Genomic DNA, 23,821 nt, shown 5'->3' on the forward strand with positions numbered 1-23,821 from the left:
TCATTCTAATTGTTTTGCCTGCGGTGATTAAGAGTTTGGTAAGAGTTCACATACTTCTTGGGACCGCCAAGTTTTGGCCCTGCCAATCGAGGACTATAGAAATAAAAGAAATGCTTCATTTGCTAGATATGCGTGTATATTTTTATTTATAATTTATCTTTGGCAACTGGCACATAATACATTTATACATAAATTACAACAAAATCGCAATCACATTTATAACAATAGTTTCTTGATATGTTAGGAAAGGGGGGGATCGTTATTGAATTGTAAATCGAATAGTAAATTGTGCGACTAGTATTGAAGGGTTTGTGCCAAACACATAGAGCTAGATACATTTATAGATAGCGAACAACATCACATTGGTTAATCATATATAGTGTATATTTATCTATATTTTATATATATATTTATATATATGTTTTATGTATATATAAATATATGTATATATGTATTTAGTTGCCCAATAGAGGCCGTCGATCCTTACTGCCGCGCTGTGTTAAGCTTTTGTTGACGATTTGAAAAAAAGATTGTACAGATTAGTGAAATGATTGTTTCAAATCCAATCAATATAATACACACACAATACATATATAATCAATGTACACCAATACAACATGTATAGATTGAATACGATCAACTAGACTCAATATTCACGTACATGGAAGTATGGTAGGTGGTACGCTGTGCCGGCGACATATTCAAATTGCCCTGATGCTTGCGATCGTAGGTCCAGATAACGCATGTAGCCAACAGGGAAACTGTAGAAAATAGACATAGCGTTAGCTATCAACTCAGACAATCAATTGCATTCATTATAGCACTCACTCAATAGGAAGAATATGAAGAAGAGCTGCAGCCAGAAGTGACTGCCGCCGCTGCTGTCCACGATAACTCCGGCAACAATGGTGACCACGGCTAGCCCCAGATTTTGCACTGACTGACAACTGAATTAAAATACAAATTGATTAATATATATTCTATACATGTAGATATATATTTTCACTTACAAGCCATAGGCAGTGCCCAGCTGATATTCTGGCACAATCAGCGATACCATGGGCCAGAGACTGGCAGCTAGCATTGAATAGGACAGACCCATAATTGACATGCCAATGTACGGATTCATATGGGTGAATGTGAGTAGCAGATGAGCGACAATTGTTGCAACTGTTGCTACAAACACCCAACTGACATTGCGACCTACACGATCTATAATAAAGCCAAACAAAGGCGACGCAATGGCTGAGATCAAGTACACAATCGAATTGACCGTATTTGCCTGTTCAGGCGTTAGATGGAAGGTGGATACGAAAAACGCCTGGCCCAGTGCAACGAACGGGAATATGGCCACATAATATGCCACACAGACAACCGATACCATCCAGAAGTCCAGTCGAAATGACATTATATCGCTGAGCTTGGCTATATCGCCGCCTGGATTGGTGTTGCGCTTCAATATACGTTCGGCGCGTTTATCCATCCAGCCTGCAGTAAAGGAGGTAATTATATATATTAGAAATATCTTATTTCCTTAACATACCCAAGATAAGTGTGCACAGCAGCGACATCACACAGGTGAGCCCGGCCAGGAACAGTGTAACACCCAAACCCGTATATCCAGCATAGAATTCGGAAACATAATTGTAGAGCGGTTGCATTACCCAAAAGTTGACAGTGCTGCCGAATCGCGCCACCGACAGCTGCAAGCCAAACACCATGTTCAGCTCCTTTCCCTTGAACCAGAGCACGGCATAGCTGTTCTGGGCGACGGCCAGGGACTCGGCACCGATGCCAAATACAAAGCGGCCCACAATCATTAGCCAAAAGTGACCAAACAGGCCGCCAGCGGCAAATATCAGTTGACCCAACAACACAATCAGCATGTAAATAATTGTGCCCATGCGTATGCCAAAGACACGATCGACCAGAAAGCCACCCACAAAGCAGAGCACAATATTTGGCCACGAATAGATGGAATAGATCAAAGTGAATTCGGTGGCATTCAGGTCGAGTTCCTTCTGAAATACATCCTGCAGTGCACCCGGATTATCGTAGCAAAAATAGGAACCTGCAAGCAATAGAGGACAATTAGCAATTGCTGACAATCATTAGCAAACTAGGTGAACAGACCAAACCCCAGCAGGCACATAAATAGTAGTGCTAGGAAACGATGGGGCTTGCTGGTGGGAGCACAACATCCTTGCTCCTTGGGCAGAGCCAATTCGGTGTCCCTTGTGCTGCGCCTACGCACCACAGGCTTCGCCTCATCCTCGCCACTGCTGCTCGCTGTATCCACAATTGGCAAACGTTCCTCCCGCGACATTTTCACGAAAATGCTCTCGATTTATAGTTTTTGTTTACTTTTTATGTTGTTTGCTAATGCCTTGGGATGAGAAGTTTAGAGCTCTGTGTGGGTTGTCTGGAGACTGGGTATATGCCGCGGGGCTGCCCTCTACTGTTGTTGCTTATCACTAGCCCACATCGTGTATTTGTTGTTGTGGCAGCCGCTGATGTTGCTTTATTGATTATTTCAGTGCAAGTCCAGAGGAACTATCAAGGCGCAGGCGGGAGCCTTGGGGTGGGGGTTGAATTGTGTTGCTAAGCGCTTGAGTCGTCAAACTGCAATAAAACACCGTAAGAAGGTTGATTTAGAAAATTTTCCAATTTATAATACGAGTGTGCACACACGACCCACCCTGTGGGTGGTGAGTGACTGTTAGACAAACAAGACCGAGAGATCTTGGTCACAGTTTGTTGGGCCCAACTGTGCAAATGCGCTCCTAATCAATTAAATGTCATGCATTGTGGGCGGCTTAAGTGAAGCATTAAGCGAGTAACACCTTTGGTTTATAATTTCGAAAAGCACCGCAGTTATTTGCTTATTGGCCGCCCAGGTAATAAGTACACTCATGTTTACATAGTAAAAGGCGCACATATGGGACAAATGTACATGTATGTATGTGTGTATATAGGATACAAAGCCTTTTTATCAACACCAACTACGCACGTCACACAATAATAAATCAGTGTCTTTAATTTGGTTTGTTTTGAAATTATAATTAGGCGCGCGCGCCCACATGATTCAAAAGCACCCGCTGATAACAAACTGTGATAATTAACATTGTGTTATTGTTATTATTTTGAATTCAAAACAAACGCCATTTATTCACAAATGGAAAAGTATACTCAATGTGTACGAAAAATACTCAACAAGTGCCATCGAGAACAGCAGGTCAATCTGATAGCACAGGCAGTCGCGCCTCTTACCTGTTTTCCGACAGCGGAAAAACTAAACTCGTCTGATTTTGATTTCCCACTTTACCTAGGAACTAGTAACCTTGGAGCTAGTTCGAATCAGTTGTTCGATTACCAAATCAATGTTATCATTTAAGACATATCGATAGCACACTGTTTTTAGAGCTGGGTAAATACACGACGTTTGTACATTGAAGCAACAATTTCACAAATTTTATGTACATATACATACATACACATAGATAAACAAAGTTCATATGTTTAATTCGCATCAAAGATTAAAGGCAGTGAGCCACGCAACAAGTAGCTTTTGTTGTTCATAATATTATATAAATTGTTAACATATATTCTCTAATTTATTCATCGTGTAAACTACAAACTGTGTTACTATGAAATAATGTCATCGCAACAGCGCAAATTCATACGGAAACAAAACGTTTCAAACAACACTGCATATACTGTAAATACAAACACGCATCTATTTTTGTAATGCTCACAACAGTCGTAACAATTGCAATTAGTGTTGGCTAAAGCTACCAAAACATTAAAGATACAAGAGACAGGTGGAGATGGCTGCGATAAAGGTGGGTTGCTAAATATTTCTGAATCGAGTGCTTTGTTAATTTACATATGCATATACGTATGTTTTTATATTATTCTGTGCATGTGTGGATATTTACGGCTCAGAACATCGCGTTGGGCATTTTGTATGGCCTGTGGGACAGCATACGCGGTATGACGCTGGTACTGCATATAGACAATGAAGTGGCCAGGCAAAATGCAGAACTGGAGACAATGCGCCAACTGCGCAGAATGGACAGGGATCAATATAAACAAGCGCGACGCTCGCCTTCGCCAGTGCCCAGCTCGGCAGCGGCATTGATACGTGAAGAGTTGGAGAAGCGGGCAGAGGCCAATTCCGATGAACGTACTTTGGAAAAAATATTCAAAAAGAAACCCGCAGAGGAACCAGAGCCTCAGGCGTAAGTAGATAAAAATAAAGGGTACTCCCCTACTCGATACTGCTACATAAATGTGTAAAGCTGTTATCGATAAAAAGTTATCATACAACAGCTGTTTAACATACAACTGCATTCTATGGATTTCCCGCTCAACAATTATTCAAGTGCCCTAACTGAAACGCATTAATTATGTTTATTACGTTTTAATTGCAGCGAGAAGAAAATAGCAAAGAAGCTATTAAAGTGCTGCCTGCTCAATGGCGGCTTTACCTGGCTAAGCATTGTGCTGTTTGAGAATGTGCTGCTACCCACTCTCAAATTCTGCCTCACCATCTTCTATGGCGCGCAATCGGATACGCTACCCTTCGTCTGGAGCTGGCTGCATCCCATCTTGTCGCTGATCTTTGGCATGATGTGGGTGCTACCTATATTCATGCTATCGAAAATCGTCAGTTCCCTATGGTTTGCGGACATTGCGAATGCGGCGTATCGCGTGCGCAAAGGTCGCCCCCAATTAATACCCGGTATAAGTAAATTGGTGGCCGATTTCCTCTTCAGCATGGTGGTGCAAATGTTGTTCCTCGTGCAGAGCATGCTGGTGAACTTGGTGCCAGTCAAATATGTTGGCTCCTCGTTATGCTTTCTGCATTTGTGCCTCCTCTACTCGCTGTACTCCTTTGAGTACAAATGGTTTAACATGGGCTGGGAGCTGCACCGGCGTCTCACTTACATCGAAAAGAATTGGCCATATTTCCTTGGCTTCGGCATACCGCTGACGGTGCTAACAAATATGTCTAGCTCTGTGATTGTCAGCAGCTGCATCTTCTCCATCTTCTTTCCACTCTTCATACTGAGCGGCAATGAGGCCAAGCCCATTGTGGATACGACGTAAGTGCTCTATCTATAAATTTATGAAATATTTGCTGAAGTGTCCTTTGCTTTTAGTGAATTTTCCCTTCGGCTCTTCTCGCCGGTTGTTTTCATATCAAATCTGTGCTTTGGCGGCAATCCGTGGAGCAAAACTAATCGAATGTTACTTCAACAGCGCAAGCAACTGGAGCAGGAGCGTCGTGAAGAGTTGCTGCTAAAGCAAAAGAAGCACCAGCATATGCTGCAGCAGCAGCGGAGTCGAGAGACGCGGAGTGAACATTCGCATTCTCGTTCCCGCACACCGCAGCTTGGGCAGCCACATTATCGTTACGCCCAGCCGCCGGCCTTTGATGCAGCTCGAGTGCGCGACTCTTCAGCCTCGTCGACGCATAGCTCGAACGCTGCCACGCCAAATAGCTATAGGCCGCCCCCATTCTTTGGCGGCGCAGGCATGCACAGCAACGTGCCCCTCGTGCCCATACCTGTGCCCGGAGCGCCCCGCACGCCTATTGTTGTGCGCGAGGAGTCGGGTCCAGATGACTGGAATTTGTGAGATTTTTATACATATATGCACACACAGACAAACACACACACAAACACGGAGATATATACACATAGTTTATTAAGCATAGGCTTTAGCATATATGTATGTATATATATGTATATTCATGTACTGCAATCGAACTGTGTATGTTAAAATTAAATTTAAGTTTACGCATAATGACAATGCACACTAGTCGTGGGTCGCCAGCGCCTGTCCACAACTAGTAGCTACGTATCTAAGAGGGCGCCCAATCCGCTGCTGCGTGATTGACTGAGCAGGGAATTAAGGGAATTTTTTTATCTGACTGGGCATTCAAAAGTTTCATATTTAAATGTAATAAAATTTTTTGTAAATTCTAAAGTCTAAAATCAATTGTGTTTTATATAATATATATAGTTTATCTTATGAATTTATGTATATATATATGAAAGAAATGTATTGCCTTAAGAACTTTTTTCAACTAATTGGATTTGTAATTTTTGTTTATGGGATATATGTATGTACATACATGGGATTTCTTAAATGGTTTGCTGTATCCAATTTAATCTAAATATTTTTGTAATGATTAATTTTAAATGGTCGAAATATTTACAAGATTGTATCAGAGATATTCAGAAATTCAAGGGTACGTATTTGGCTGTCAGCGAAAGGGTTCTCTTCGACAATTACTCCACCTTCTGACCCACATCCGGTTCCAATCGGGTGGAGGGCGTTACCAATTAGCGCACCAAACAATGGATTATGTGGTCAGCAGGGTAGCCAACCAAATTGATTATCACCAAGGAGACACATGTGTGTCCACACATTCGAATCGCTGCATAGCCTGACAGTCCCTGTCGTCAGTTGTCAATTGCGGTTCGTGTGGTGCGGTCAATGTTAGGATCTTGTGCTCGAACGGAAAAATTGTAATGGGCAGATATATAGAGACTTTAAAATATCTATGGTTAGCGTGGACGGTGCTGCATATGGAAATTGCAGCTCAGAACACGCAGAATATCAATGTGTGTAAGTGGCAAATCGATAGATGGAATAAGAATAGATAGCGCACTGGGCTCTTAGGTAAACTAATTAAGCTGAAAGTGTGCGATTGGCTTTGTCGCCCTGAGAATGACAGTGGTAGTGGGAGTGGGGAGTTGGGTCGCCTATGCAAACAGTGAAACTAATGTCGTGTTCTCTAATAGTTTTTATAAACGAAGTGGATAATGAGCCCGCGACCAAGGCCGTCGAGGTGGTGCTTACCTATTTGAAAAAGAATCCCAGCTACGGTCTATCGGTGCAAATAGAGTCCATTGAAGCGAATAAAACGGATGCTAAAATCTTACTGGAAGCAAGTAGGTTTCTATCTTCGATCTACCTAAACATATATATTACATATACACATATGCATATGTATTTACAATCGTTTTGATCACAGTTTGCAACAAGTATGTGGCCAGCATTGAGCGAAAGCAAACGCCGCATCTAATATTGGACACCACAAAGTCGGGCGTGTCCTCGGAGACGGTTAAAAGTTTCACGCAAGCTCTGGGGCTGCCCACCATTAGCGCCTCCTATGGACAGGAGGGTGATCTGAGACAATGGCGGGATCTGGATGAATCGAAGCAAAAGTATTTGCTGCAGATAATGCCACCGGCTGACATTATGCCAGAAGCAGTGAGAAGCATTGTCAAGCGGCTGAACATTACCAATGGTAAGTGTGGGTTACTGGATACCCTAAACGCCAGGTCAGCTCTTTCATATCCTGTACTACAGGTATCGATCGGAATTTATATAGGAATTATAAGCCACAATATTCCAGTTTAACTTAATTCTCTCCTCAGCTGCCATACTGTACGATGACACCTTTGTCATGGATCACAAGTACAAATCGTTGCTGCAGAACATCCAGACACGACATGTCATCACGGCCATCGCCAAGGATGGGAAGCGGGAGCGCGAGGAACAGATCGAGAAGCTGCGCAATTTGGATATTAATAACTTCTTTGTACTGGGCAATTTGGAGTCCATTGGCATGGTGCTGGAGTCTGTGAAGCCGGCGTATTTTGCACGCAACTTCGCCTGGCACGCGATCACCCAGCACGAGGGTGAGCTGAGGAGTAAGCGTGACAATGCAACGATTATGTTCCTGAAACCCATGGCGTATGCGCAATATCGCGATCGTCTTGGCCTGCTCTACTCCACTTTCAACTTGAACGAGGAGCCGAAGCTGACATCGGCCTTCTACTTCGATTTGGCACTGCGCAGCTTTTTGGCCATCAAGTAAGTGCTGAGACATGTGGGATTGATGGGCCTTTAGTCTTATAGAAGAAGAGCAGATTGAGGTTTTTGGGACCAAAACAGAACTGATTATTCTTGGATAGTTGGGATTTTTCTAAGTAAAATATATTTTCTTCATGCTTGTTAGAGAAATGCTCCACTCGGGCGCCTGGCCAAAGGACATGGAGTATCTGAAGTGCGATGATTTTCAAGGTGGAAATACACCTGAGCGTAATATTGATCTTAGGCAATACTTTACACAGGTGTGTTTACTATTGCCCCAACGCCAATTAGGACTAATGATTGCTTACAAAATTTGTGTGATTTTTGTTTTTGGGCACGTTCAAAGGTTACCGAACCCACATCCTATGGCACTTTCGAGCTTGTCACGCAACCGGGCCAGACATTTAATGGCTTCAGCTACATGAAGTTTGAAATGGATATCAATGTGCTCCAGATACGTGGTGGCAGCTCTGTCAATAGCAAATCAATCGGCACCTGGACAGCTGGCCTCGACTCGCCGCTGGTCGTCAAGGATGAGGAGCAAATGAAGAATCTGACAGCAGATACGGTGTATCGCATTTACACCGTTGTGGTAAGTAATATGCGGGACTAACAATATGTGGTTTTTTATGACTGCTTGATTGATTGGATGAGTGACAAAGCACGCAAAGTTTAAATGACAAGACCTGCGAAAGTGACTAATAAACATTTGACTAAAGCTATTATTTACGAAAACATTCTATTTAATAACTTATGACTTTAACTAAAGATTCATTAACCTGATCTATTAATCGCAGCAAGCCCCCTTTATAATGCGCGATGAGACTGCACCCAAGGGCTATAAGGGCTATTGCATTGATCTGATCAATGAGATCGCGGCCATTGTGCACTTCGACTATGAGATTCAAGAGGTGGAAGACGGTAAATTTGGTAATATGGATGAGAAGGGCGAATGGAATGGCATTGTTAAGAAGCTGATCGACAAGCAGGCGGACATTGGACTGGGCAGCATGTCGGTGATGGCGGAGCGCGAGATCGTGATTGATTTTACGGTGCCCTACTACGATCTGGTGGGCATCACCATTATGATGCAGCGTCCCAGCTCTCCTAGCTCGCTGTTCAAATTTCTTACCGTGCTGGAGACGAATGTCTGGCTGTGCATATTGGCTGCGTATTTCTTTACCAGCTTTCTGATGTGGGTCTTCGATCGCTGGAGTCCGTACAGCTATCAGAACAATCGCGAGAAATACAAGGACGACGAGGAGAAGCGTGAATTTAATTTGAAGGAGTGCCTGTGGTTCTGTATGACTTCGCTGACACCTCAAGGCGGTGGCGAGGCGCCTAAGAATCTGTCCGGTCGACTAGTTGCTGCCACTTGGTGGCTCTTTGGGTGGGTATCAAAATTAAAGTGAAGACAAGTTAGACAAACTTAAATGCAAATATCTATTGTTCTTTAGCTTCATCATCATTGCCTCCTACACGGCCAATTTGGCTGCTTTTCTGACTGTTTCTCGTTTGGACACACCTGTTGAGTCTCTGGATGATCTGGCCAAGCAATATAAGATTCTTTATGCCCCTCTTAATGGCTCCGCTGCAATGACATATTTCGAACGCATGGCCAACATCGAGCAAAGGTTTTATGAAATCTGGAAGGATTTGTCATTGAACGATTCGTTGACACCGCTGGAGCGCTCTAAGCTAGCTGTTTGGGATTATCCGGTCAGCGATAAGTATACGAAGATGTGGCAGGCTATGCAGGAGGCGGGCCTGCCGGCTACACTGGACGAAGCTGTGGCGCGTGTGCGCAACTCCTCAACGGCAACGGGCTTTGCATTTCTGGGTGATGCAACGGACATACGCTATCTACAACTAACAAATTGTGATCTACAGGTTGTCGGTGAGGAGTTCTCTCGAAAGCCCTACGCCATTGCGGTACAGCAAGGCTCTCATCTGAAGGATCAATTTAATAATGCGTAAGACTGGACTGATTACTTTTAGAAGTCTAAGCTAATCCATATTTTGTAGTATTTTAACTTTGTTGAACAAGCGTCAACTGGAGAAGCTCAAGGAAAAGTGGTGGAAGAACGATGAGGCACAGGCCGCCTGTGAGAAACCAGAAGATCAATCAGACGGCATATCCATTCAGAATATTGGCGGCGTTTTCATTGTCATCTTTGTGGGCATTGGCATGGCCTGCATTACGCTTGTCTTTGAGTACTGGTGGTACAGATATCGCAAGAATCCGCGCATTATCGACGTGGCTGAAGCCAGCTCCACCCAACCCAGCTACAAGGATGGCGGAAAGGCAACAGACGGCATTATATTGGGTCACACGGGCGAGAAGTTCGAGAAATCCAATGCTGCGCTGCGTCCGCGTTTCAATCAATTCCCGGCTACTTTCAAGCCGCGTTTCTAGAGGACCTGTAAACAAAGTAATATATTGCGAAAATCGCTCACAAACATTGTCTACGTCGACAGCAAAAAAATATGTAACAATTTATCACATCTTAAGCACTTTCAATTCTGAATATTAAATTTTTAATAAACTCATGTGTCGTAAAATTGGTCATTGCTTGACTATACTAATAACATATTTTCTCCAAAAATGTTTAAGTTAACCTTTTGGCGGTGCCTGAAGTATTTAAATTCGATTTATTTTATATACCATACCATTCTTCAGCAACCGTTCGATTCTAATGTGGTAGCCCTGTTAAAAACTTGCGCAGTGTCCCTAGTTCGATATTCAGTTATCGATAGACAAATTTTTCAGGCACATCTCTCACACTCGAAAAGGCGGAGAAAAGTGTGAAAATTTGTCAAATTGTTCAATAAATAACGTAAAAATTGTAAATAAATCAAATAAAATACGTGTTGCCCGCGCGTAGAAATAATAAGTTTGTATGCGTCGTTTGAAGAAACTGTCTAAGAGTCACAGTGTGACGGGTACGCAAGAAAGCGATGCAGCGCCGACGACGACCACAGCAACAACGGCGCCCGATGCGGCGACCCTGACGGAAGCCAATGGAAATGGCGGCAGTGTGAATAAAGAAACACTGCTCAATACAGATATTTTTAAACATTTTGATAAGTCTGGGCGAAACGAATTGTATGTACATAGCTGCTTCTAGGATGTCTATTATATGCGTATTAATATTCTATGTACACGCTCTTCATTTTGAAGCTTGAAGTACTTGAAGCAACAGCTGCAGGATACCCCAGAAAGTCCAGTTTTCGACAAGCATGGCACATTCAAACGCGGGATCTCAAACGCCATATACGAGTTGCTTTGGCAAGCATTGCGCTACAAGCTCAAGAAAGATGTCGTACTACATGTGCTCACAGACGTTGTGGTAAGTACTGCGCATGCCGGGCACCTAAAGCCAAATATATATAATTTGATTTCTTATTTTTAGGCGCTGCATAAGGAATTTCCAAGTCTTATATTGGACGTGGTCAACATTCTGGACAGTGAGACATCCTTGATGACTGAGGGCTTACAAGAGGAGCGGCATGGATTTGTACAAATTGTTAAGGATCTGGACAAGGTGCTGCCGGAGAGTTTGCTTAAAGAACGCTTGGAAATTGATACGCTTCAGGAAGTGGGCATTGTTAAGAACAAAAGTTTCTACACTAAATTCATCAAAGTCAAGACTAAGCTTTAGTAAGTACTCCTATTTATGTATATTGCTCAAACTAACTGAAAACCTATGAATACATCTGCTGAAGTATGCAGTGGTCAATATATATTCAATTAACCGAACAATCCTTTAAAATTGCGCAGCTACAAACAGCGACGCTTTAATCTTTTTCGCGAGGAGAGTGAAGGATTTGCCAAGCTTATCACGGAAATGAATCAGGATTTCGAGGAGCACACAACACCTGATACAATAATGGATATTATAAAATCATTAATTGGTGAGCTCAGCTATATTTAATTTAAGATTATCATTAACCTCCCATTCATTGCTTATAGGCTGCTTCAATCTTGATCCCAATCGCGTACTGGATATTATCATTGAATCCTTTGAGACGCGTCCCGATCGCTGGAAACTTTTTATACCTCTGCTACGCAGCTATATGCCCACCGGCGCCATTATCTGCGAAGTGCTTGGCTACAAATTCTGCCACTTTCAGGCGGCACGCACACCCCGTTCGTTATATCATGTGTGCGCTTTGCTGCTCAAGCATGGAGTCATTGAACTGAATGATATATATGTCTGGTTAACTCCCAATGATGGTAGCATACGTGCTCAGTGGGAGGAGGACCTTGCCGACGCCAGGGAAATGGTACGCAAACTTCATGTGATCTCCACTAACAAGAAGGAAGATGACAAAGAGCCACCACCACCACCAACAACTAAGAAATTTGATGAGGTATGGTTCATTAGTATCACTGTCTTATGGTAACTAACCTTATATAAATTCTGCAGGAGAAATACAATGCTAATCAGAAGTTTGGACTGTGCGAGGCACTGCTTAAAGTTGGCGACTGGGACAATGCACTCAAAATCATACAGAAACTGCCAGATCAATCAGTTGTGGTTCAAGATCCAATCGCACGCGCCATCGTGGAGTTGGTGCATTTATCAGTCGAGCAGATTTATTATAAGAAAGTTTTCAAAGCACCTGCCGGTCGTAAGCCCAGCCGTAATCGCTTGTACGACGATGCCGCCCTGGTGGCAAAGATGCAGGCGCAAGACTTTGCCGATTTGCGCAAATACACATGGCCCATGGCCAATGTTCTGGGTCCAGCAATGCACTGCGACACAGTGTTGATGTACAAACTAGTGCGCATTATGGGTAAAATATTATTGGACATGGGCGTGGACAACTTGAATGGTCCCCCTCCGAATTCGGAGCAAGAACAGCATTATTACGATATCATTACCTGTTTGGATGCCAGCATATTGCCCTCGTTGCTGTATTTGGATAGTAATTGTTCCATGTCCGAAGAGATTTGGGCTGTGCTTAAGTTCTTTCCATATCATTTGCGCTACAGCATGTACGCTCGCTGGAAAAACGACAGTTATCAGATGCATCCAAATCTGATACGTCGCTGCGGTCTGGCACAGCGGGACATAAAGGCACTCATGAAACGTGTGAGCAAGGAGAATGTAAAACCCTTGGGGCGTCTAGTAGGCAAATTAAGCCACTGTACGCCTGGTCTGCTTTTCGATTATGTAAGTATTTATGATTAAATCTCTGGTGAATTTCATTTTAAACAAATTACACCTATTTCAGATTCTTGTTCAAATTCAAATTTATGACAATTTGATTGGTCCGGTCTGTGACATGCTCAAGTATTTGACTGCTCTATCGTTTGATTGCCTGGGCTATTGCATTATTGAATCGCTTACCATGTCGGGTCGGGGGCGATTTAAGGACGATGGCACCTCGCTCTCATTGTGGCTGCAAAGCCTAGCTTCCTTCTGTGGTACCATCTACAAAAAGTACAGCATCGAAATGAGCGGCCTACTTCAGTATGTAGCCAACCAACTGAAGTCTCAGAAGAGTCTGGATTTATTAGTTCTACGCGAACTTGTCCATAAAATGGCGGGTGTGGAGTCCTGCGAAGAGATGACAAACGATCAGCTGCAAGCACTTTGTGGCGGCGAGCAGCTGCGTGGCGAGGTAAATTTATAATTTATATATTTGAGTTCGATATAAATATAGATTTATTGTTTATTGTATTTTCAGGCGGGCTACTTTAGTCAGGTGCGCAACACAAAAAAGTCTTCGAATCGTTTGAAGGAGGCGTTAGCCAACAACGATCTCGCCGTCACACTTTGCCTGCTGATGGCCCAGCAGAAGCATTGCGTTATATATCGCGAAACGGCTGCACATAGTCACTTGAAGCTTGTGGGCAGCTTGTATGATCAGTGCCAGGATGCCCTGGTGCAGTTTGGCACATTCTTGGGCTCCACCTATTCGGTGGACGAGTATGTAGAACGCCTTCCATCAATTATTACCATGTTGCGTGAATACCACATTAACACCGATGTTGCCTTTTTCTTGGCACGCCCCATGTTCACGCACCAGATTAATGTAAGTAGAATTTATTATTGGTTAACTTTGTCCACCTGAAAGCTAATTTTTATTTTAATTTTATCTGTTAGCAAAAATATGATCAATTGCGTAAGGCGGATCCTAATGCCAAAAAGCTTACGACAGCCCAAAAGCTGCAAAAGTATTTGGAAGCGACGCAGTTGATCATGAATCCCATTGTAGAGTCGGTGCGGCCATTGCACAGCGCTAAAGTGTGGGAGGACATAAGTCCTCAGTTTCTGGTTACCTTCTGGAGTCTGAGTATGTACGATTTGCATGTGCCGAATGAGATTTATCAGCGTGAGATTGGCAAGCTAAAGCAGTTGGCACAGCAAGCTGCCGATGGCAAGGACTCGGTAATAGTCAATTAAATAAATATCGGAGAAACAGTGATTAATGATCTAATTCTTCCAGAACCAGTCCAAGAACAAGAAGGAGCAGGAGCGCTATATTGCGCTCATGGAGAAGCTAAATGACGAGCGTAAGAAACAACATGAGCATGTGGACAAAATTCTGCAACGTTTACAGGAGCAAAAGGATGGCTGGTTTCTGTTGCGCTCCGCAAAATCAGCGAAAAATGATACCATTACACAGTTCCTGCAGCTATGCCTCTTTCCGCGCTGCACCTTCACTGCCCTGGACGCACTCTACTGTGCCAAGTTCGTTCAGACCATACATAATCTGAAGACGGCGAATTTCTCCACGTTGCTCTGTTATGATCGGGTATGAATAGACTCCCAGCAAATAGTTAATTTAGTTATTAATGTTGTAATTCCTGTTTAGCTTTTCTGCGATATTACGTACTCGGTTACATCTTGCACGGAGGGCGAGGCGACACGTTATGGTCGATTTTTGTGTGCCATGCTGGAGACGGTAATGCGCTGGCACGCGGATCAGGCTGTTTTCAATAAGGAGTGTGCCAATTATCCTGGCTTTGTGACCAAATTCCGCGTCAGCAATCAGTTCTCGGAGGCCAACGATCATGTTGGCTATGAAAACTATCGTCATGTATGCCACAAGTGGCACTATAAGATCACAAAAGCGATTGTGTTCTGTCTGGATTCAAAGGACTTCATGCAAATACGCAATGCGCTTATCATACTGATGCGAATTCTGCCCCATTATCCGGTTCTATCCAAGCTAGCGCAGATCATCGAACGCAAGGTGGACAAAGTGCGCGAGGAGGAGAAAACCAAGCGACCGGATTTGTTTGCCATCGCTTCCAGCTATATTGGCCAGTTGAAACTAAAGTCTCCTCATATGTTCAAAGAGAGCGACTTCCATCAGGTCGCGGAGCGGCCGGTAAAGGAAGCAGCGCCAACTCCCACCGGTAGCTCCGCCAAGGTGCAGCCCGGCGACAAAGCGAATGCCTCTGCTTCCACGGCGACGGCCACACCAACAACAAAAACCGTCAGTAGTTCGTCCTTCTATGATCCAAAGGCATCAGGAAAAGAGCCGGACGCAAAGACTGGTAAGTAGCATTAACTTAAGGTTGAAACTATTGTCAATCAATATATATTCCCATTCCTATTTAGTTCAAGCAGCGCGTGGAGACGGCAAGCCCAGCAAACCAGAGGGCACGGCATCTACGGTGGTTTCCATCTCCAAAACCGTCTCTGCGCCATCGAACAGCGAACGTGAGAGCAAGAGGGATGCGTCAACATCAGCGGTCAGGGAAACCCAATCTCATCGGAGCATGGATGCCAAGGAAGAGCAGCAGCAGTCCAATAGCAGTACTAACCACAATACCAACAACAATAGTAGCAGTAACAATAGCAACGGTAATGGCGGTCAAAACGAGCGACGCAGTCGGGAGAGGGATCGGGAACGTGAAGAGCGCCACAGCTTAAGCAGCACGCGCAGTTCACAGCGCGAGATCAATCGTAACAGCAATAAGGAGCGTACCGAGGCCGAGCTGCAGCAGCGAGCACGCGAGCGCACACAGCGCCTTGAGGAGTTGGAACTTGCCACTATGCGTGCACAGAAACGGGAGAAGCTATCACGACGCGATGAGCGAAGCCAGCATCGGCATGAGGGAGTTGAAACAGTTGATCTGGTGACAGGCGGCGGCAACAGCGGCCAGGATCATCGCCACTACGAGGACTATGAAGGACGTCAAAGAGACCGTGATTTGAGTTCGGTGTCCAACGAGAGCAACGGTTCGCTGCAGCATCGACGTAGCCACGAGACAATTGAATATGATAAAGGTAAATGAAATCACAATATAATGCATTATTTCCACATTATAGAGGTTATGCAGAGATATACTAAATATATAATTCCTGTTTTGCCTGCAGATTCAAAGCGTCGTAAATTGGAATCATCTACAAATAGTTCAAAGGTTAGTAGCTTATGGTTGCATACATAGTACGCTAAGACAACGACCGACCGAACCGCAACCAACGGAGGGCATAACTATAAATAAATACAAAAAAAAAAAAAAAAACAAATTTAAACTGAGAGCATGAGAGAAGCGCCTTAGAACACACACATTTATCACCACCTGGTACGACTGGTACCATCTGAGACGACTTCAGACCAATTTGTGCAACCCACCTCAAGCAATATCTTCTCTGGACACATTTGGATCTCGTCCTTGATAAACAAGTGTATTATCTAAGTATACAATAGTTGTTTAAAAATGGGGACAAAAAATGTGTAGTATTAAGGTATATGTTGATATTAAGTTAAGCGCACAGTTCAACTGTTTAGAGAGAGTATATTTTTATATGTTATGTGAATGAGATTTTAGTAGCACTTGTATTTTAATTTGTAGGTAGCTTTTTGAAAAATAATCTCTAGACTCGGTTTTAAGCCTTATATATATGGAAATGTTATGTAGTTTTAGGGTAAGTTAAGCTAGTTTTTAATAAGAAATGGACCACAAGAAGAACAACGACGGACTCCTCAAGCCGATGAAGAAAAACAAACTCAGGAAGCCAAGCAGAGTCGGTGTATGCAGCATACACGCACAACGAAAAAAAAAAAATAAATAAAAAAAAAAAGATAAAACAACGTGGGAAGATTACGCAAATATACTATAAACAACAAACGTTAAATCATCATTGGAGCAACAACGCCAATACTTTCATATGCCACCAACTCGCAGATCAAGCCAACTTCAGCCGCTTAAATGCTGTGCAATCTGGAAGCAAAACAACCGGAGCCATTCGCAACTAAAACCACTGGTTATCGCTGATCTGGAAGACAATGAAGTAACAGGAGAGCTGACTGAGCTATATTAATCCTAGAGACCAGAACAATCAGCAGATAAAAGCTTGGTTAGACGAGAGCTACACAACAATCACACGCTGTGGCAAAAAAAAAAAAACAACAAAATATTCCAAAAAACCCAAGCACTCCAGAGAAAAATCATTTAACCTAAGACTCAAAATACACAACACTGAGTCCTGTTTTTGGTTTCTACAATAAATCCACTTTGGACAAGATGTATCAGCTATATATTTAACAAACGGTATTCCGAATTCGTCAGACTGGAGTCTACAGTTAAATACCCTTCCGAATTCGACTAAAAAAACACAAAGATGGACGATAGACAAATCCTGGACTAAACACAATGCCTTCTCATAACTTCGTAAGCAGTCCTTGTTACCTACCTGTGATGTAACTCTTTTGAAAACGTGGACCCGCGGATAATTCTACAAAGAGAGATTTACCTAAATCTGTTGAGTGACCAAAGAACTGTACAATGAAAACATTCCACTATAAAGGACGCATTGGATAATAAGTAAATCTACAACAAAGGAATCACAAATGTCTTCCCGTGAAATTGGACCAATTCATCAGCAGAGACGTTTTTAAAATCATAAAAAAAAAACCTAAAAAAAAAAAAAAAAACAAAAACAAATTCTACCAATAATACAAACTACCAAAATAATGGAACACTTTTTCCACTGGACGTTTGAGCGCCCAGCGTTGTCACCATTGATCCGACTCTCCAATTCAGCACAAAGCCGATTGCAGTTTAGTTGTTTATTCGTTGCTCTTGATTGTGTGCAAACGGGTAAGTGATCAGCGTGCTGTGGGGGCGGACACTCAGCTTAGGGGCGGGCCAGGAGTAGCGTGGCAACGGGCGGGTACATTGAATGTGCTGTTGGGCGTGGTCTTAATACATAATTACTTTTTAGTTTTTTTTTTTTTATTTTCATTTATTAGTTCACAGCGATTTTTACAGTCCATATTAATCAAATGCCATTACAGAAGGTAGAAGAGCTCGTAGATAGTGTGAAGAAAGCGCGCGGCCTCAAGACCAAAGAGCGCAATAAGGACAAGCTGTCTGATGAGGAGCGTGACGCACGCAAGGATCGCAAGTTAGGACGGAAGCGAGACCGCAACGAGGAGTCCAGCACCAGCGACCATAAGCGTAGGCGTGAAGGTGAGGTATATTTAGTGAATCATTCTGCTGGAAGTTCAAGAATATATAATTTTTAGCACAAAACGGCGATGAGGACATCCGCGAACGGGAACGCCATAGAGTAAGTCCTCCATACTAGCAAGCAAAGTGCGATGGCTAACGACAACATTTCCTACTGTTATCTGCAGGAAAAATCCCGAGAACGCTCGCATGACAAATTCGATCGAGAGCGCGGAGGCAGTACGCGAGGTGATGATCGTCAATACAGTATCTCGAAGTCGACACGCTCCTCGAGAATGAACTACTGAACGCATGAGGCCGATTTCCCGTATTGTGCAGAGCATTTGGTTTAAGAATAAAAAACCTAATTAACAATAATATAACAACTCCATACAATTTTATTTACGTAAGGCAAAAAACAATTTTGTGAAAGTTTTACAATTTTTTGTAGTACCTAATTAAAAAAAAGTCAATAACAAAATAAATAATGTATAGTTTAACAAATAATTATAGTTGCAATTATTAAATTTGCTGAAGTGTGCACAGATTAAATACATACTACATACATAAATGAACGTAAATAAAATTTTAAATTTGAATATTCTGCCATTCGCAGGCATTTTGTAAGTTTGTCATCGATAATTTGATTGTCATTTAATAAATATCGAAATGACACTTCGATAATTAGTTTTTAGATCTATTTTAGCAACTAATGCATATATGTATTAATACACACATTTAATGATAATGTGTATTTTTTATTGTGTATCTGTATTTATTTTGTTATCGCTTTTTTTTAGCCCAGTTGAAGCAAAGGCAACCCTAAAGTGCGCCCAACGCCGTTATGAGTATTTTTAGTACATTTTGTTGCAAAGGATATATCGCTAGCAAATGTCCTGTGGCCACACGTGAAGGTGAAGCTCGAGAAAATTTTAGTCTTCAGTGCGTGCTCCAACAAATTGGCAATGGCAATGGCCCGGCGGCAAGACTACTTTAATAAATACACAAATTTTCACAAAAATCACATCAAATTGTTTGCTGTTTACATGAAAACGGCAAATCTAATGCAAAACTTTAACGTGCTCAAGCGTTCGCTTTAAGCAGCAGGAGGTGGAGGAGGACGGGCGCTGCCGTCGCCTGCACCCACCCACCAATACCAATTGACAGTATCAGTTAATGGGCGAAGTGTGTGCGTGTGCTAAAGTTTGTTAGTGTTATTTCAATTACATCAATTATTATGCGATTGGCGGCGTGCGAGCAATAAGCCAAACTAGTGTTTTAACCCCTTAACCAAGTGAACAATACAAATATGACTACACAAATTTATGAAAATTAAACAACAAACAAAAATAATGACGGCTTAACGATAGGCGTGTCTGCTTAAAAGTCGCTGTTGCTGCACAATTTAATCAGACGGAGAAAGTACGTAGTCTCAATTATTATTATTCTATGAATATTTCATTATATGAATTGGGATATACATAGCTAAACATCGTCAGCTTACATAATTGAATATGTACTTTAAACTATGCGCAAAACACGCACTGTGTAAACGCTTTTAAATATGATAATAATTGCATAATAAACTGACGATTTTCATATGCCATAATATCATTTCATTAGACTATAGACTATAGTTTGTAAAATGGCATGGTTGCTCACTTAGAATTAACCGAAAAAGGTCCTTTGTCGTCCCTTTGCAGTAAAAAGTAGCTAGTACTCAGCTGCCGCCTATGGCCGGGCTATCCAGAATAAACGTACCAAATTCAGTACACTTTTCGGCTATTGACTACTGTGTACCTGCTTCTCATAAAGCAACATATTATTTAATTGAAACCCCTTTAACTGTTAACTTAAATCTTGTACGTATGTAAACTTTTTGTAGTTTGCTTTTGCATACATATTCTTATTTTGTTAAATCGAAAATGGTGATTTTTTGTTTGTAATTATTTGGTACGCTTGGTACGCTTTTGCTCTTGCTCTGTCTCTTTCCAGCTCTGGGCTTAACTGCTTTATTTTTTTTTTTGAGCTCTCCCACGCAATAAATCGCAAACATCTGTTTTTGCAGGCGGCAGCGTTTAGTGCGCATGTCACGTGTGAAGCGCGCGCCCACGCTAACGGTACCTACGCTAAACAAAAACAAGTTGTCACATCGACAACGGCATCGGCATCGGCAACGCCGACGTTTTCGTTCTTTTATTTCTACGTCACATTCGTTGTCGCTGCCAAGTGAGCTCCCTGCCATAATAACAACAATGGCGACATATAGACGAAGCTGTAAGCGCTGCTCGAAAGTATGCTACGTTTTGTATGTATGCGTGTGTTTGTTGTGTATTTGTGTGTGTGAGTGTGTGTTTGTGTGTGTCGCAGCATTGCAGTCGCTCGGATTGTTGTTGTTGTATTGCTGTTGAGTAAATGATTTTGTTTTGTCATGTGGACAATGCCATGCGACACACACACAGACACCCTGCATACACACACACTCTCATCCACACTCTTTGTAACTGCAAGTCTTAGATTTTCAAACATTGCTTTCGTATTTTGTTCCCTTTGATCAGTCAGGCTTGGCATGTGTCTATCGATATCAGTTTTAATTATCGTATTGCATGTAAAGACAATGCCACTAGCATTGTGTAATCTTTACTCAACACTGGTACTTTGAATGTATTTATGTACACATCCTCTTTATATGTGTTTGCTTTGTTCGTGGTATATGCCAGAGGTATTTAAAGCAAACAACGTGTAGCTGAAATGTCTGCAAATACTTCTATGAGATAGGCAGGGAAAACACAGCATTTCCGACGAATCCTTTTAGAGAGCAATAAATGTAAAATTTATTCAGTAAAATATCTGTAATAGTACTTAAACGCCGAGTTTCTAGTAGTTCGGTCATCCTCTTTGGCAATGGCCAAAGCAATAACTATTGTGTCTTTGTCACGCCCGAACCAGTATTTGCCTTTCTTTGCCACTGATTTACTCGATGAGTACTGTGTGTTATTCGTCCTTCGGCCATTGCAAAAGTGTAATAAATTTCTTTTGCTCTTCTTCTTCTTCTTCATCATTATCTTATTTGAGGTCCGTATTTTTTTGTCATTTTTTTTACTGGTGTCGGCCTCTGCTTCGAGCTACTGTTATTTTTTGTCTGTTTTGGACCTTGGTCTTGTTGCGAATGTCCTTGAGGCAACGCCAGCCGCTTACATAACGCGTCGCCTTGTTGCTACTTAGTGTGCGGTGGGGCAGGATTAATACGTTTTTTATTCGTCATATTTATAACGATATCTAGGAAAAAGTAATAGCTTTGAGCTCGCACACTTAGAGCTTAAGTCTATTGAATTTCAAGCTTCATTGTGACCGTCCATGTCTTCATCTTCATTTTAATTTTTCTTGTTGACCCAACAGGGTTTCCTTCCACAAAAAGTTTTATGCCTTATAGTGGCATAAAAGCTTTGCTCCTGCGGCTGCCTTTATTGGCCGTCTTTTGTGATTTGAAAATGTATTTAAGAAAACTAAACTTGCGTTAGGTTGCTCCCAAATGCTTGACAAGAAGTCCGAAATCGAGAAAGTTTTACTGAAGTGCTGAAATGATTATTTTTTGTAAAATTATGATGATTTCCTTTAATGATTTTCATTATACTAAACTTTGGTAAGAATTCATATTTATAATTGATCAAATTCAGATTTTTATAGTAATTACTTTTTTATATTTAAAATAAAATCACAGAGATACTTAAAAATTTTCTTTTACTGAATAAAATTTCAATCAATTAATTGGGTTCTATAATTCTGGGTAGCTGTTTATTTAGTTCGAAGTGCTCTTCAAATTTCTTATCAATCAAATTTCACGATTTATCTCTGAGTCAAGTACTACAATTAGACAATTAAGAGCACTTATTTTAAGTGGATTTTAATATCATTTGATTGCCTCTTCAAATCGCTGAATAAACACGTAAACAAGTTCATTTCTCACCGATAGATAGCTTAAGGCAGAGCGAGAAATTCGTTACGGCATGCAATTCATGCAGGACGTCTAGGACGTCTAGGGGTGCAGAGGCGTATGTCCTTTGGTTTCAATTATGTGTGCACTTAGTGCATGCTGTTCAAGTACAAGGATAATGTGCACACACACACATACTCTCACGCACGCACACAAAACAATTTTTGAACATATTGCACATATCTTGCATATCTGTTGTGCAGTTTGAAGGCATCATCTGCAAATCCATCGTTATCCTTCAGCCTGCCTGACAACAGGCCAAGCATACCTCTGCCTTTTCTTCTTTGCCATTTTTGTAGCTCGTGTCAGTCGATCGATATGGAAATGCCACGAACCTGATATTGAAATATAAATATATATACATATGTACACACATATATATGCACACAAACAGTCGTGCATATGTATGTGCATATTTTCAATGGCAGCCAAATGGAATCGCATACATTGACAGGCACTGTGTACATTGTAATTACAAGCGAATTAAGTTGGGTTTATTCTCCTTGCGCGCCCAGCGAACCCTTGGCAAAAATCAATTTCAAACTGCAGGCTCTGGTAATTCCTTTTGCGGTCGCTTGTGCACTCAATTTCTAATTCCAATTAACAATGAAAATTGTCGGCAAACGAAAAATACCAAATTAAATAGAAGAAACAAGAGATATTGGTTTAGTTAGGAGTCGCCGACTAGAGGATATTGAGCTCTAGCATGATAATGTTGCGATTCATTTATTGATGACAAACCACATATTGGCAAGTTGCTAAAATTACAATTGTAAAATCAAATGATCGATAATGATATCAGATTATTAGTTATTATCAATAGGCTTTGTTGTCTCCTTTTGCTACTTTGTTATATCTCACAAAATCTATATAGCCTCAATTCATATTTTAATGGGTAATTTTTTCCGCAGTTTTATATATATAATAAAATAGAATTTATTTCTTATTAAAAATTATACTAATTACCATTATTTTCAATTAAGTATTTAAACACTACTTTTTCAAAATTTGTATTCCATATAAATTCATAACAATTTTTGTCGTTTTATTACTCGTTGTTGCCTCACTGTGCTAAAGCCGGCATTTTTCTCTCAGTTCTCTCTTCAGTTCTCGTGCTCTCTCGCTTACGGCTCTGCCCACCCTCTCTCTCTCACACTCTCTCTGTTACGTTCACTGTGGTGTTTTGAATTTTCCTGCTGCTGTTTGTTGCTCCGTTTCAGTTCTTGACTTCAGAGCGCGGACTGCAGTTTGTTTTCTTCAATTCGAACGCAAAGAAATTACAAAATAAATATTATAGCAATATTATCAACAACAAAAATATATAAATATATCAATATATACATACATTATGTATGCATGTACTTAAAATAAAATTGTGTTTGTGCTTCATGGTTATCAGTGGTTGAGTCACACAGCACGTGTAGGCTTCCAGAACTCGAATTGCGCCATTTTCGCGTCGGGCAACTACATATGACTACATTGACTTTTATGATAATGTTCGAGTTTAGTTTGGT

The 23,821-nt window shown here is 41.7% G+C and overlaps 5 protein-coding genes across 12 annotated transcripts; 4 read left to right on the forward strand and 1 right to left on the reverse strand.

Annotated features, from left to right (window-relative positions):
• Positions 1–118: 118 nt before the first annotated feature.
• Positions 119–3,294, reverse strand: LOC108649497 (lysosomal dipeptide transporter MFSD1). 7 transcript variants are annotated; one of them, XR_016196396.1, is made up of 7 exons: positions 2,690–2,824; positions 2,134–2,622; positions 1,544–2,071; positions 1,011–1,488; positions 829–947; positions 583–761; positions 119–504 (listed from the first exon to the last, which is right to left on the reverse strand). XR_016196396.1 is itself a non-coding variant. In XM_089257332.1 (7 exons), exons 2-7 carry the CDS (start codon positions 2,324–2,326, stop codon positions 456–458), a joined length of 1,467 nt encoding a protein of 488 aa, XP_089113458.1. In that variant the 5' UTR covers positions 2,327–2,622; positions 3,271–3,294; the 3' UTR covers positions 119–455. The 7 variants fall into 7 exon arrangements, 6 of the variants coding, with proteins under 6 accessions (XP_089113458.1, XP_089113456.1, XP_089113457.1 ...); XM_089257332.1 differs by lacking the exon at positions 2,690–2,824 and adding an exon at positions 3,271–3,294 and having other exon boundaries at positions 662–761; XM_089257330.1 differs by lacking the exon at positions 2,690–2,824 and adding an exon at positions 3,215–3,238 and having other exon boundaries at positions 662–761.
• Positions 3,295–3,409: 115 nt separating this feature from the next.
• tank (EI24 domain-containing protein tank) lies at positions 3,410–6,002 on the forward strand. The gene is made up of 4 exons (XM_030385526.2): positions 3,410–3,842; positions 3,946–4,241; positions 4,434–5,108; positions 5,166–6,002. The coding sequence occupies exons 1-4, from the start codon at positions 3,828–3,830 to the stop codon at positions 5,641–5,643; spliced, it is 1,464 nt and encodes a 487-aa protein (XP_030241386.1). The 5' UTR covers positions 3,410–3,827; the 3' UTR covers positions 5,644–6,002.
• A 450-nt stretch (positions 6,003–6,452) lies between these two features.
• Positions 6,453–10,455, forward strand: Ir25a (ionotropic receptor 25a). The gene is made up of 9 exons (XM_030385522.2): positions 6,453–6,639; positions 6,816–6,965; positions 7,049–7,324; positions 7,455–7,893; positions 8,039–8,153; positions 8,240–8,485; positions 8,691–9,283; positions 9,351–9,866; positions 9,919–10,455. The coding sequence occupies exons 1-9, from the start codon at positions 6,543–6,545 to the stop codon at positions 10,307–10,309; spliced, it is 2,823 nt and encodes a 940-aa protein (XP_030241382.1). The 5' UTR covers positions 6,453–6,542; the 3' UTR covers positions 10,310–10,455.
• Positions 10,456–10,631: 176 nt separating this feature from the next.
• On the forward strand, positions 10,632–18,820 carry tho2 (THO complex subunit 2-like protein). Of its 2 annotated transcripts, none has more exons than XM_030385493.2 (16): positions 10,632–10,999; positions 11,075–11,243; positions 11,307–11,554; positions 11,675–11,808; positions 11,867–12,267; positions 12,324–13,073; positions 13,135–13,524; positions 13,591–13,938; positions 14,010–14,294; positions 14,353–14,661; positions 14,722–15,409; positions 15,474–16,145; positions 16,236–16,279; positions 18,160–18,334; positions 18,391–18,434; positions 18,502–18,820. In XM_030385493.2, exons 1-16 carry the CDS (start codon positions 10,794–10,796, stop codon positions 18,619–18,621), a joined length of 4,983 nt encoding a protein of 1,660 aa, XP_030241353.1. In that variant the 5' UTR covers positions 10,632–10,793; the 3' UTR covers positions 18,622–18,820. The 2 variants fall into 2 exon arrangements, with proteins under 2 accessions (XP_030241353.1, XP_089113242.1); XM_089257116.1 differs by having other exon boundaries at positions 15,474–16,144; positions 16,232–16,279.
• A 346-nt stretch (positions 18,821–19,166) lies between these two features.
• On the forward strand, positions 19,167–19,413 carry LOC115563091 (uncharacterized). Its single transcript, XM_089257184.1, has one exon. It carries the CDS (start codon positions 19,279–19,281, stop codon positions 19,411–19,413), a length of 135 nt encoding a protein of 44 aa, XP_089113310.1. The 5' UTR covers positions 19,167–19,278.
• The last annotated feature ends 4,408 nt before the right edge of the window (positions 19,414–23,821 follow it).

Source organism: Drosophila navojoa, chromosome 3 (assembly GCF_054131105.1).
Source record: "Drosophila navojoa isolate 15081-1374.11 chromosome 3, UAZ_NAV_1.0, whole genome shotgun sequence".
Classification (NCBI taxonomy): Eukaryota; Metazoa; Arthropoda; class Insecta; order Diptera; family Drosophilidae; genus Drosophila; species Drosophila navojoa.

What these genes read in the sequence shown, in the direction of transcription:
- Ir25a (XM_030385522.2), top strand. Translation starts at nt 6,543, where the DNA reads ATGGGCAGATATATAGAGACTTTAAAATATCTATGGTTAGCGTGGACG. An exon ending in CGCAGCTTTTTGGCCATCAA is followed by an intron (nt 7,894 to 8,038) that starts GTAAGTGCTGAG and finishes CATGCTTGTTAG; the next exon opens with AGAAATGCTCCACTCGGGCG. An exon ending in GCCACTTGGTGGCTCTTTGG is followed by an intron (nt 9,284 to 9,350) that starts GTGGGTATCAAA and finishes ATTGTTCTTTAG; the next exon opens with CTTCATCATCATTGCCTCCT.
- LOC108649497 (XM_089257332.1), bottom strand. Translation starts at nt 2,326, where the DNA reads ATGTCGCGGGAGGAACGTTTGCCAATTGTGGATACAGCGAGCAGCAGT. An exon ending in GCTGTGCACACTTATCTTGG is followed by an intron (nt 1,489 to 1,543) that starts GTATGTTAAGGA and finishes CCTTTACTGCAG; the next exon opens with GCTGGATGGATAAACGCGCC. An exon ending in CTGGGCACTGCCTATGGCTT is followed by an intron (nt 948 to 1,010) that starts GTAAGTGAAAAT and finishes ATTTTAATTCAG; the next exon opens with TTGTCAGTCAGTGCAAAATC.
- LOC115563091 (XM_089257184.1), top strand. Translation starts at nt 19,279, where the DNA reads ATGGCAATGGCCCGGCGGCAAGACTACTTTAATAAATACACAAATTTT.
- tank (XM_030385526.2), top strand. An exon ending in GAGGAACCAGAGCCTCAGGC is followed by an intron (nt 4,242 to 4,433) that starts GTAAGTAGATAA and finishes TTTTAATTGCAG; the next exon opens with CGAGAAGAAAATAGCAAAGA. An exon ending in AAGCCCATTGTGGATACGAC is followed by an intron (nt 5,109 to 5,165) that starts GTAAGTGCTCTA and finishes CTTTGCTTTTAG; the next exon opens with TGAATTTTCCCTTCGGCTCT.
- tho2 (XM_089257116.1), top strand. Translation starts at nt 10,794, where the DNA reads ATGCGTCGTTTGAAGAAACTGTCTAAGAGTCACAGTGTGACGGGTACG. An exon ending in ATGTGCTCACAGACGTTGTG is followed by an intron (nt 11,244 to 11,306) that starts GTAAGTACTGCG and finishes TCTTATTTTTAG; the next exon opens with GCGCTGCATAAGGAATTTCC. An exon ending in CAACTAAGAAATTTGATGAG is followed by an intron (nt 12,268 to 12,323) that starts GTATGGTTCATT and finishes TAAATTCTGCAG; the next exon opens with GAGAAATACAATGCTAATCA.